The following is a 12,463-nucleotide window of genomic DNA, read 5'->3' as shown; positions in this document are numbered from 1 at the left end:
TGCAGGCCCCGACTTGTAATGAATTCGCCAAACTCCAAGCTCCGAAGCAGACGATCGGTGACGATAACGGTAACCTTCTGACCCACGTAGGAGTGACGATGGCGACTACGGCGCCAAACGGAAAAAGTCCACAGGGCTCACATGTAACGGACGGGCTCGGCCCGTGCCTAGGAGACGCTCAACTTTGTAGTTTTCTCAATAAATATCTATCTCCTATCTAACCCAGCGCGGTGGAGTGCAGTCAAAAATATACTGAAGAAAGTAATGTAACGGACAAGCAAGGGGAATGACGTATCTTTTATGTGATGGCATTCGTCGTCAGTGTCTTCGACGATGCAGGTGTCGATGCGGGTCGTAGAGGGGAGAGATGTGGCAGAAATAACACAGAATGGCTCAACAGTCCGCAAGGGTGTGGCGCTGGCGCGTAGACGGAATTAGTCGAGGAGGATGCCGGTAAGAGTCGTGATGCAGCGACACATTGATTCAGCCGAGCAATGGGCACAGTGGTTCGGAATGACCCACGATCACTTGGCTGGGCATGGGCGCGTGTGGAGCAACCTGCGGTGGGCACACAAGCGCGCGAGCAGCGGCCGGTGCCTCGCGCGCGGGTGATGGCAAGCGGTGAGTGCACGGTCGCGCGGATGTGCATGCGGGGACCGTTGACTGGCGTGTGATTGCGCAGGCAACTGCCGGAGGTGAGCGTGCAGGCGTGCCGATGGCGGCCGGATTGTGAAGGAGCACCCATTGACTGGTCCACGAGTGCACAGGCGGCTGCCGATGGCGGTTGCGCGGGCGGTGGATGACACACAAGCGCACGAGCGGTGGCTGTAAAGGAGCACGGGTGCTCGGGCGGCACCCATCGGAGGATGTGCGGACGTTGGACAGCACCGGGCTCGAGCGACGTTTGGTGGCGGGCGCTCTGGCAACGACCGGCGGATGACTTCTCGGGCGTGCGGCCAGTGCTTAGGACGCGGTGGTAAACGGCGGCCACGGCAAACTCTCGGGTAACGGCCGATTGGTGGGTTAGCGAGCACTCAATCAGTGGTTGGTCAGCGAGCACGCGAACGGTGGGTGGTCTGCAGATGCGTGGAAAATGACCGGTGATTGAAGTGCGAACACACTAGCGGCGACTAGCGAATGGTACACAGACGGTGGACGATAGGGGCACGCAGGTGCACAACCTGAAGGTCGGCGGCGGACACGCAACGGTGGGTGGCGATGCAATAGAGGCTAGTAAGGAAAAGGATTTCCTCTTTCTCCTACTCCCTTCTTCCCCCTCCTCTTCTTCTTCTTCCTCTTCTTCTTCTTCCTCTTCTTTTTCTTCCTCCTTCTTGGTGAGATCTGAAACGGGAATAACTGCCACTACAAATTCCATATCTGAGACACAACGTGGTCCCATCATGGCCTTATATAGGGCCATGATGGGCCCTTACATGGAGTTCAGAAAGGAGAGTCCAATAAGGATCTCCCCCTTCATTTACAACACAAATGACAAACAACGAATAAGACGACGTGAATTTAAAATGATACGAATGACTGAAAACAAAATTCAAGATGGCTGAAAACAAATAATGATAACACGATGATACAAACGTGGATGTGCTCTACCTTGGGTATTTAAACCCCGACATCTTCACAGATGCTTTGCCGTGCCGGTTGGGCTGGACTCAGACCGGTGGCGATGCTGATGACGGCGGTGATGGCTCTGCTGATGGTTCGTTGGCGTCATCTTGATGCTCGCCATCAATTTCATTCAGAGACTTCCCCTATTCAAACTAAGTGGGTATTTTTCATAAAACCCCCAAAACTTAAGTATATCTTACGATGTCCAAAAAACCATTTGTGTGTGGCCCTCTAGGCCCATATATTAGTCTAGTTAATGACTCTAGTGGCCCAATAACCTTTATTGGCCTTCCAAATTAATTAACTATATCATCATATAGACTAATTAATGTCGGATCGATTTAACCCAATCGATAGGTCGAGTCTCCAACATGTGGGGTACCAAGCTACACCTCGTGTTCTAGAAGATACAAAGGAGTGTGTATCGACTCACTTATGGAACCTGTTCATCATCGGTTGGCGTGTATGTATAGTCCCTCATCCACATGATGCTCCTTGGACGACTTAGGGTATGGTCAACTGTCAAACCCTAATCGTCATCCGAGTTAGTACTGATGCATTCAGAAATCATCAGAGAACTCTTCTCCGATATTTCACTGCCTTGGCCAAGGACTTCATTGCATCGTCTTCCTTGAGCTGTCACCTCTTATACTGAGGGCAGACGATCCCATCTTGACTACTCAATCGTCTTCGTGAACTTTTGTATATACCCGAACTAAGACCGTTTAGAATCCCATGATTAGAGACTCGTTGGCCATAATCAAAGTACAACCGTCCATCCACAAGACATCTTTGGTGTCTTAGATCTAAGGACCACTTACACAACCATGACGTGAATCAACCTGATTGACAGTTCGGTATAATACCATTCAGGGATTCGTACAGATCAATTCATTGAACTCTTTCCACTAAACAACACCCACTATCTATCCTTGGTGTCTCCACAATAATGGCTACGGGACCGGCCATACTCATCATATGAGTGAGGTTAGATATTGTTATTCTATCAGGATACTTTGATATCCTTCTCGCGTATCATTTGAATAGGATGTTTAGAACACATGCTTAAAGACTAGTGATCTTCATATTATGATCTCATCATAATTCACTAAGTCTGATCATGTATTCATGGACTTCATTATAAGCATCACACATGCCCTATAATGAATATGTTGCATTAATGAACATGGAACAAGATGTGGAATGTGTGATTGGCTTGCCTGCCACATATATTTCCATCACCAAGCTATGTGCCAAAACTTTACCTAAAAAGGACTATGTTGACTTTTGGATCGAACATTTACCATCATCAATTACCATGCATGTATAATCTTTTATTCGCACGAGACTCTTGTATGACTTAGGGTGTGGCTAATCATCAAACCGTAATCACTCGTTCTTGTTAATACTAATGTGTCACGAAATCCTTGAAGAACTCAACCTATTATCTGTGCCAGGGATATATTTCATCTTCTTCCTTGATTCAGTCTTTGCTAATACCAAGGATGAACAATTCCATCTTGACTACATGATCACCTTTGTGGACTTATTTCTGTTTCATAGCTAGGATAGTTAAGAATCCCTTGATTAAAGACTCATAGGTTAAAGTCAAAACACTTTTGTCCGTACACAAGGTGTCTTCGGTATATCAGGTCTAAAGACATCTTATAAAATGATGAACTAAATTCTAAAGTCACTCTAAACTCTTTTGCAACCCCAACTAAGCATATTTTGACTTCCTGATTGGGGATTGAATTATAAAATAAATGTGTACATTATATCATTTTATTTGTGTATTATATTTTTTATATATAGATAATTCTTATGATGAGGAAGTAGGAATGAACGAAATAAGAAATATCTACAAGTTTAGGCTATTTCCGAATCAATCTTACATAAATCCTCTAATGACATCAATCACTAGATTTCTCTATACGTAGTCCATTAGGCCAAGGAAAAAATAATAATAATTGACCAATAATTAATTTAATTTATTCCGTGAAATTTTATTTTATATCAAATAGCTTGCATTAGCCGTCTAGGCTATTTTTTGTCCCTCGTATTCATGTAGCACCAACGAGGATAGTCTGGGAGGTTTCATCTCCAATTAATTTATAAATTTGTGATCCTTGTATATTTAATTCAAAACATACTCTTTCAACTTTTCTCTCACTACCCTTCAAGACTGAATTAAAAAATTAACTCAGGACCGAGTTATTATTTATCACTCTATCTTCATTACATTCTTTAAAATGTAAGCTATGAATCTAATAGCACAAAATAAATTCAATAATATAATTTTATATCTTAAAAAGTAACAATTAATCACTGAAATAACGTTTGTAACATCTCTGAAATCATTTTGACTCTCAATCTCAATTAAGATATAAATACCAATTCAATTCCAAAATTATTCGATCAATTAACCTAGTTTCCCAAAATATTCATTTTATTTTCTAAGAATAATATATTTATATCATTTTATTTAATTAAATATATCTCTCATATTTCAGTATTTGGTTTCAAATCCATTCCATCACAAATATCTTTTACCTCAAGCTCATTATGTTCAAACACTAATCTAAATGTCAACATATATGTTTCTCAATCTCTCTATATCAATTTCAACCTCATTATATTTATATTTTTTTAGATAGTATAAATAAATATTCAAATAAAATATCACTCAGGATATATTATTCTTATACAAATATAATGCCTCAGTAAATGAATTTATGTTCTTATAAAAATTAGATCTCAAATAGGTCAACTTCCAAAATTTTATTTTTATTTATTCAATCATCAGATTGATCAATTTCTAGATCTTAATTTCCACTGATATGTATAATTAAAACTTAAATAAACTTTATTTTTATGATAAATTTATTAGGCTAAGTTTAGAGCAATAGTAAACCACGTGTGTCTTCTACTATAGTTTCTTCTTAATCTTATAATAAAATTCAATTTATTTAAATTTATTCTGGAGAGATTAAAATATATAATATTACCTGTGAAATCAAATTATAGTAGTTAAATATATCACCAAGATAAAGAACAAATCAAGTTTACTAAATAAATACCAAGGTTGGTGATCCATTGACATTATACATCATTTTTGCACCAAGAAGAGTGATTTAAAATCCTAGGTACCTTTATTCATATTATTTAAAAATATTTATATTATAATTTTTTATCATTTTTTGGGTATAATCTGTTATACTGATGATGATCCAAAACTATTTCAATACAACATAACATCTTAAATAAGAAATGATGGATTTATTTCTTATTTAAACCAAATCATCATGTGATTTAAAATATCAGTTTGCGAGAATAAATCCCTCTATCTTGGTTATTGGGAAAAATCTCTTCAAACTTTTTAGGTTTCTGACCTCTAGATATATTCACATGGTCTTCAGAATTTTGGTTCTATTCCTCAGTACTTATAACAAGTCTGCTTGGAACCTAGATGATGTTTTCACCATCCAACCTCATTAGAAGGCAACCTGTCAGAAAGGTAGAGAAGAAAGATGGTCCAGCTCTGGCTTTCATTGGAACCTGAAAAGGAATTCCCTCCCCTGTTTATACTCTCTAGGAGTTTTCATTAAAGTCCCTTAAATATGATTTCATTCATCAATGTCCAAAAATCTTATGTGTGACACCCTCTAGGCCAATGTGTCCATCTAGTTGATAGCTTGAATGGCCCATTCACCGTTATTGACTAATTAACTATAGCAAACCATATATTAATTAAATAAGGATCAATTTAACCTAATCGATAGGTTGAGTTCTGAAATAATGTATTGCTAAGCTGCACCTTGTGCTCTTGGAGATACAAAGGAGTATGTCAACTCTCTCATGTAACTTTTACCATGATCAGTAACTATGTATGTATAATCATTGTTGTGTGTAACACTCTCATACATCATGCTGTATGGTTATACTAATTGGACAGTCTACTTAGTATTGGCATGTAGCAAAAAGAATTGGAGAACACCTTTTCTGATATTTTCACTACCCTCAACAGGGATTTAATTGCATATTCTTTCTTGAGTCAATATCCTCTTGTACCTTGGGCAGATGGTTCCATCTTGACAACAAAATCGCATTTGTAGACTTCTTGTTGTATTTGAGCTAACACTGAAATGAATATATTATGTATGAACTCATAAGTAATACTCAAAACACAATAGTCCATCCATAATATGTCTTTGGCATCCCAGATCTAAGGACAACTATGACATGAATCAACCTGATTGAGGGTTGGAAATTATACCATTAAGTGATTTATGGTGATCAGTCTTAGTGAACTCTTTCCCTAAAGAGCATCCATTTTATGTATGTAGTGTATCCACGCTAGTGGCAACATGATCAGTCATATCATATGGGCAGGCTTAGATAATGATATCGTATCCATCTATTTTGACGTCCATTTCAAGTATCCTTTGATACTGATTATTTTATTAAGATCCCATCATAATTAACTTAGTCATTGCATTTATGTTAATGACTTCAATACAAACGTCACAAAAGAATAAGAGTTAATAAAGACTTATTTCAATGAATATAAATGACAAGTATGATTGGCTTGTAGGCCGCATAAAATCCATTACTCTTTGGGTTCAAACATTCTATGCATTGGATTATCCAATAGTATGTTGAGATAAAATAGCATGCAAATAGAAAGTAAAAGATATCAGTGATCCAATTTTTCTCCACTTTCAAATTTATGTTTTCCATACCTTTGTATGCATACCAGGAAATGAAAAACACCCAAGGGTCTAGTAATGTAGTCAATATTCTCTAGATCCATCATCAATATATCATGCTAGTGATAATTTTGACATTTAACATAAATTCGATTTCCAGTCACGCAGTTCATCTCTCTATTTTTCATGTAATTTAACATGCAAAAAAGCTTTAATAAATAAATTTTATTTAAATAGAACTATTTAATTATCCTTTTAAATATTATAAATATGGGTCCAAATAAATAACTCATCAAAATCTAGGGCTCGAAAATCTCATAAAATTTATCAATAAACTTGATATGATAAATCATATCCAGTTTATAAATTACTTTTTTTACGAAACTAAATTTCAATTTTTTTGCTTTATTAACTTGTGCAGTTAAAATTCTGAAATAAGAGAGTAATATAGATCATTTGATTTATCCATAATGACTTTAACGTTTAGTAGTCAAATAAATTTAGATAGTATACTGTGATTTTTTCCATGATACATCGTAAAATCAATTCATATCCTGTGATTTTTAAGGTTAAATCATCTAATTTTTTTCCTTTGATTTTGATGTCAAAACTCATCTTTTTTTTTAAATTGAATGTTTTAAGGTCTAAATCATAGCAATAAACTTGAATTTGACTAATTTGTGGAATAGAATGATGTCCCATATTTTTTATCCATATTTTATAAATGTGTTTTAGTCTAGGTATGATTTAGTTCTTCAAGGTTTGATCAACAAAATGAACCAAATACTTTGAGCATTCATCAAAATCATTCAATTCTCTCCTTGTAAATCAATTTTGTAGAACGTGCTATTGAATCACCTCATTTGTTCCATACTTCATGATAGTATTATAATGTTTTACAAAATATAATAACTAGATATGATTAACTAATTATCCAATAAGTATAAGTGGTCTTTATAATTAGCCTGGAACCAAATGAAACACTTTTATGCTAAATTTGGATTTATGCTAAAAGCTTTTTAACAGTTTCTTGTGGGGATATGAAGTTAATATACAAATACATTCAGTTAAATTTTTTGAAGCTAAAGTTTTGAGGCCAAGGATGTGTCTGATCCTTAGTCATGGAACTTGTTTATTATGGTGAGACAATGTAATTATCTTGTGTTATAAAAAGGTTAGTTTCCACTCATAAATTATGTGACTTAATTTCTAAGAAAGGATGGCATTTCATCCATATGAATGGATGGATCTTAAGCAAAGAAATATGACTTGAATTGTGAATCCACGAATTTATATATATAATCCGTAGGGAATGAAATTTGTTTGCTTTGTTAGGATTAAGTTTTGACTAGACTAAGAGGATCTGCATGATGATGCAGCAGGCAGTATATAAATTCAATTTTTATTTAAGATTTGTCTAAAATAGTACCAGTGACCTCAAGTCTGCAGTGAATAATCACTCAATATTTATAAACCTGAATAGCAGGTAATGAATGTGTTACTTGGTCACAAAGATAGTGTCAGATTTTTGTGAATTAATGGAACACATCATATAAATTAGGAAGTTCATATTCTATCATGAGTCAGCATTTAAGTACAAAATCTATAAACTGTGTAATTTCTCTATACCAACACCATGAAGCATCGGTTCGCTCAAAATATATTTATGAAATTTTAATCATCAAAATTATCACAACCGAAATTCTTATAGAATCAATGAAAAGTACTTCCTTCTTCAGTATGTGCAAAAAAGAGTACTTTTTCTTATAAATGTGGATCATGCTAATTGATCTCAAATGGAATTGTAAAAATCCATTTTATCATAATAAACTATTTGGCCTAGAATGAAAAATTGTACAATTCAAAGTTGATTAATTGATCAGGAAATGCTTAATTTCTAGATTTTTTTTCTCTGTAAAAAGTTAATCCAGATGAAATTCTGCGTTGAAATTCGGATAACAATCTAACCAATATTAGGTACAATTTCAGCTAAGGACAATATCAGAAATCGAAAGCTAACGACGATGAACAGTACTCTGTTTCTGATTCTCAAAGTACTAGTTTGATGGTTTCTACGAGTGGAAGAAGGCAGAATTAAGATTTAAGAATCTCTCGCTGAGCAAGATACTCTAATTTGCAGGAATGACGAATCTTGCCATTAGAACAAGTTTCTCTCCGCAGAGCTGACGATGGTGTCTCGACTTCTCAACCCGTGTTCGAGGAACGGCCGTCAGTTTTTCTCGCAGCCGAGGTTTTCAAGTCAAGGGTAATGAAGATTTAACTTTTTTTTCCTGCGGTATACTCAGTATTCTGCTATTTTTAATGGGGTATTTGTTCTTATCGTTCTTGCTGCTGATTTTTCTGTTGTTTATCTGCGGTATACTATTGTTTCGAGCGACCGGACCTGTTTCTCTCAGTTTTAGTTCATGGGTTTCCTTTAATTCTTGTATCTGATATTCGACCTTTCAAAGATTATCAAGATATCATATTGTATTTTTTATCTTTCGGCATTTGAATTGAAATGCCCGAGAGAAGTAAACATGAATTGATGCAGTGATACGTTTCCAGTTTATTGTTTTAGATCTTTCTTTCTGCTCTGATTATTTTTTGAACACTTAAATCTTTTTATAATCCTCAGGCTGGGTCTTAACTGGGTCAAGTTTCGTAGTTACAATGGATCTAAGTTCTCAAAAGATCGGATTGATATTACAAATGTTCATCAAGCCCCGGCCTCTCGATCGCCGAGAGACTACTTAATTGTATGCTCTTTCCATTTTTTATTCTTTAGTTTTATGTACATTGAATATCCAGTGCTATATTTTTAAAGAAATCTTAATGGATGATGTCAAATGATCTTTCCGTTTACATGGTGGATGATTTCTGAAGCCTCCTGCTGTGCTGTTCATTTTTGGCGCCGGGATCTGGTTGATTCACAGTAATGATGAACGGCGAGCAACATCAGGTTTCTTAATTCCTCCCCCCTGTTCTTAAACTGCAGTTCTGTTCCTATCTATTTTTTTAGGAGAGATAGGATTGGTGGATGATGACAATTTCGTCATCTTCTTCGTCATCCCCAAATTTTACCAATTTGACCAATTTTGACCAATTTTGTCATTGTCGTCTAGTACATGACAAATGAGCAGATGATTCTGCAAGAACTTCGTAACCTTCGGCTACTAAAAGTCTTGCCATTGTCATCATCATCTGGTACAAGATGAATGACTAGATGTCAATCTTTGAGTAATGAACAAGAATTAAGAACAATTAATAGACCCTTTTTAGGATCCTACTCCCTCAGAGATTTTAGCTTAAACCGTATCCCCCTTCACTGAAGTAAGTATTTCATCTTTGCAAAGACGTAATAACTAACACCTTTCCTGTTTTCATCTCCTCTTCTATCTCTAGAATAAGAAACTACATTATTGAAATTGGATTTAGGTTGTTCCCTTGAGGATATAAAACTTAGAAGTCTTAATATCTGTGAGCTTAAAATTTTGTTTCAACTCAATTCTTGACCTGCTAGAGAAGCTCAAAGACAACTAAACACCCTCATGCTTGAGATTAAGGAGTATTTTCACCAAACGTTTGTCATCTGCTGTCTTTTAATTTAGGTTCAACTCATATCAAACGCTTTGAGAGGAACCCACAAGGTATTTGGCCATATGGGGGCCCATTCAAGCTGGTCAATACAGAGAATAAGATTGTGACAGAAGCTGACCTTCAGGGCTCTTGGATCATCATGTACTTTGGTTACACTTCTTCTCCTGATATTGGGCCAGAGGAAGCCCAGAAGATGGCTGAGGCCATTGAAATATTAGGTAAAACCAATTTTATTCCATTTGTGACATGTTGGACAGCTATGTTTGTATAAAATCATCTTATAGAAACCTTGCTGTCTGTCAATCTGTGTATATCTTGATCCTGCACAAATTTGCATCAACTTCTTGATGATTAGTGTCTGGCACTCATCAAAGTCAATGTCATTGTCAATGTTGGTAATGAATAAGGGTGGTTGATGATGGTGCTTACTGTTGATGGTTGACCTTGACAATGATAGGGCATCTCATTTGATTAACGGTATGAGGCAATGTCAGCTGTGAACCTAGTAAAATTCTTGTTAAAAAATGATCAACATCAATATCATCGTCCATGTCAACTGGGGTAGTTAACGATGATATTCACGAAAATTTTCTTTATGGAAAGTTGACAGTGACGAAGATGTTGATGAGGTCATCGGCAAATCATTGACCTACGTCAACCTTAACGTTGTTGGAATGTGACCGACCTTTCTAATGAGTTATGAAGGTTTTGATTTTTCTTTATTATTAGTTTTCCTGATTTTATTATCATTTTTTCATGATTATTTAGTTATGTGCACTGATTATATATATTATTGTCTCCTGAAAAGAGAACAAGCACCATGTACAGATAACCCCAGTTTACATCACCATTGATCCCCAGAGGGATTCTCCTGCTCAACTTCGGGCTTACCTTCAAGGTCATTACCCTCGGGTTTTTTTGTTCAATTTTTTTAAAAAAATCTGCTTTATTTCATGGTGTTTAATGAATAATATATAAATTTACTTACAGAGTTTCATCCAAAAATTGTTGGACTTACCGGACCCGTGGCAGCAATAAGGCAGATTGCTCAGGAATTTCGCATCTTCTTCAAGAAAACAGAAGAAGAGGGCCAAGATTACCTTGTTGAATCGGCTAATGACATGTAAAATTATTAATTAGCGATTTAAAAACCATCACTTGGATAACCCTCCAGCTAATGCTAAAAAAATTTTTTTTCCAGGATTCTTCTCAATCCGGAGACAGAGATTGTAGGTCGATTTGGTGTGCGATATAATGCAGTTCAGTTGGCAGATGCAATTGCAAAGGAGGTGAAGAAGGCCGACAGATGATCCGAAAGATGGTAATTGGTCGTTCAACTCTATCCCAAGAGAGGTTATTGATTTCCGTCCTGTTAAAATCCTAAAAATAAATAGAAATTACGATTTCTCTTTTTTTGGGAAAATTATTGTATTTGATAGTGCAATTACTGTGGCATGTGGTTATGCATTGATTCTATCCTATCTTCTTTGTTGACATATATTTCCATTTCTGGAAAGTTAAGTTTGGGCTGAGGAAAATAAATTTTCCTTTCCAGTAGGCAAACTAGCCAATTGAAAAACAGGAAAGATATAATACTACATACTATGGAGGTGAAACATGGTGTGTGAACCAGTAATGGCCCACAAATAATTACGAAAAAAATTGTTAATTTACATGTTATGTGATGCCTGTAAAATGTCAAAAAATGGCGTATAGAATTTAGTAGGAGGTTGATTCATCATTGATTTAAATTTTCGTTGAGATAAAAACAGGTTTTTGCTTAATGCTCAATCCCTAAAATCTATTCTAGTATAGGCCAAGAAGGTATTTAGAAGCAAAAATACGAGAGATGTAAATAACATGGTTTTGGAAAAACCTTAAGAGTTAATTTTATTCACTTTAAATCTTAATTAATTATTTTTATAGATGTGAATTCCCTCACACTTTCTTTCAATGCTTGTCTGTTTCACGCATACCAACTAAAATACTGATGCCCCAATCCAATAGCTGGCTTAATTGTGGCTTTTAGGGATACCTAAAAATCAATATTTCTCCTCTTCTAGGACCTGGATAAATTCTATTTTTCATAGTGACATAAGTATCATTTAATATCCTCTTTCCTTACATACCCAGCCACCAAATTGGTTTTTTTTCATGACCTGTGGCGGCAGGAAGTCGATGATTTCAGTCTTAAAATTCAAAAGATATTGAAAAGAACTTATCTTGATGTATATTTAATACTTTGGGTTCTGAGCTGTCCTATCAACCGATTTAAATTCTCAACATACACTGATAATTTTGAATATCATATTTTATCATATTTACAATTATTCTATGTCATTCTTGAGGATCCTTCAAATAGGAATATTTAGAACACATGCTTATAGACTAGTGATCTCCGTATTACGATATCAGCATAATTTGTTAAGTACGATCATGTATTTATGGACTTCATTATAAGCATTACATTGGCAGTATGATGAATATATTTTATAAATGAACATGGAACGAGATATGGAATATGTGATTGG

At 35.9% G+C, this 12,463-nt stretch overlaps 1 protein-coding gene across 1 annotated transcript; it reads left to right on the top strand.

The window, feature by feature from the left end:
* The first annotated feature begins 8,321 nt into the window (after nt 1-8,321).
* Nucleotides 8,322-11,426, top strand: HCC2 (Thioredoxin superfamily protein). The gene is made up of 8 exons (XM_078573525.1): nt 8,322-8,386; nt 8,473-8,598; nt 8,971-9,091; nt 9,219-9,294; nt 9,944-10,150; nt 10,741-10,830; nt 10,923-11,055; nt 11,134-11,426. Exons 2-8 carry the CDS (start codon nt 8,522-8,524, stop codon nt 11,240-11,242), a joined length of 813 nt encoding a protein of 270 aa, XP_078429651.1. The 5' UTR covers nt 8,322-8,386; nt 8,473-8,521; the 3' UTR covers nt 11,243-11,426.
* The last annotated feature ends 1,037 nt before the right edge of the window (nt 11,427-12,463 follow it).

The sequence above is a fragment of the Wolffia australiana genome, chromosome 4, assembly GCF_029677425.1.
Source record: "Wolffia australiana isolate 7733 chromosome 4, ASM2967742v1".
In the NCBI taxonomy this organism is placed as follows: Eukaryota; Viridiplantae; Streptophyta; class Magnoliopsida; order Alismatales; family Araceae; genus Wolffia; species Wolffia australiana.
Note: the sequence above shows the minus strand (reverse complement) of the source record. Positions and strands in the feature narration are given on the sequence as shown.

What these genes read in the sequence shown, in the direction of transcription:
- HCC2 (XM_078573525.1), top strand. Translation starts at nt 8,522, where the DNA reads ATGGTGTCTCGACTTCTCAACCCGTGTTCGAGGAACGGCCGTCAGTTT. An exon ending in TGAACGGCGAGCAACATCAG is followed by an intron (nt 9,295 to 9,943) that starts GTTTCTTAATTC and finishes CTTTTAATTTAG; the next exon opens with GTTCAACTCATATCAAACGC. An exon ending in TGAGGCCATTGAAATATTAG is followed by an intron (nt 10,151 to 10,740) that starts GTAAAACCAATT and finishes TCTCCTGAAAAG; the next exon opens with AGAACAAGCACCATGTACAG.